Consider the following 550-nt stretch of genomic DNA (forward strand, 5'->3'; position numbering starts at 1 on the left):
ACTCGTATCTTTTCATTCGAAATTAAAAATATCAACTTATACATATTTAATTATTAATTTAAGTTGAATTATTTTACCTGATAAACCTTGTCCAGATCCCGCCAAACCAAACATACTTTTTCTACGAATAGATTGTTTACAAAAACTACATACAGCCATGATAGACATTATAAAACTAATAAAGATGCCACTAAACATTAAAACAATTGCAATTTTCCATGGTGTAGGAAACATGTTTGAATCGGTGGCCAATCCTTCAACAGCAAATGAACCACAGTGCTGAATTCCATTAATTTTTTTGCATCTGCTGAAAATTCCTAACGAAGGTCGACAGCGTACATCGAATGACTCTGTTTGATTAACTGTAACGAAAATTTTCATAAACATAAATATATTTAAAAACTGTCAACTTAAAGAAAAATAAACTGATTAAAAATCACTTTGTTTTATAAGATTTGGCAAAAGACATTCATATTCAGTAGGCCCGACTAACCATTGAGGAGAGTAGATTGCTGTAAAAAGTGTACATGTAGATATTAAACTTAATCCA

General features: G+C 30.2%; 1 protein-coding gene across 1 annotated transcript; it reads right to left on the bottom strand.

Moving 5' to 3' along the window:
- Positions 1-36: 36 nt before the first annotated feature.
- Positions 37-546, bottom strand: LOC126910215 (uncharacterized; the record flags this gene model as incomplete). The annotated part of the gene is made up of 2 exons (XM_050692575.1): positions 37-362; positions 441-546. Coding segments are annotated over 2 exons (432 nt in total), but the record flags the coding sequence as incomplete, so codon positions are not given.
- Positions 547-550: the final 4 nt, after the last annotated feature.

The sequence above is a fragment of the Daktulosphaira vitifoliae genome, unplaced genomic scaffold (assembly GCF_025091365.1).
Source record: "Daktulosphaira vitifoliae isolate Bord-2020 unplaced genomic scaffold, ASM2509136v1 Scaffold_7849, whole genome shotgun sequence".
In the NCBI taxonomy this organism is placed as follows: domain Eukaryota; kingdom Metazoa; phylum Arthropoda; class Insecta; order Hemiptera; family Phylloxeridae; genus Daktulosphaira; species Daktulosphaira vitifoliae.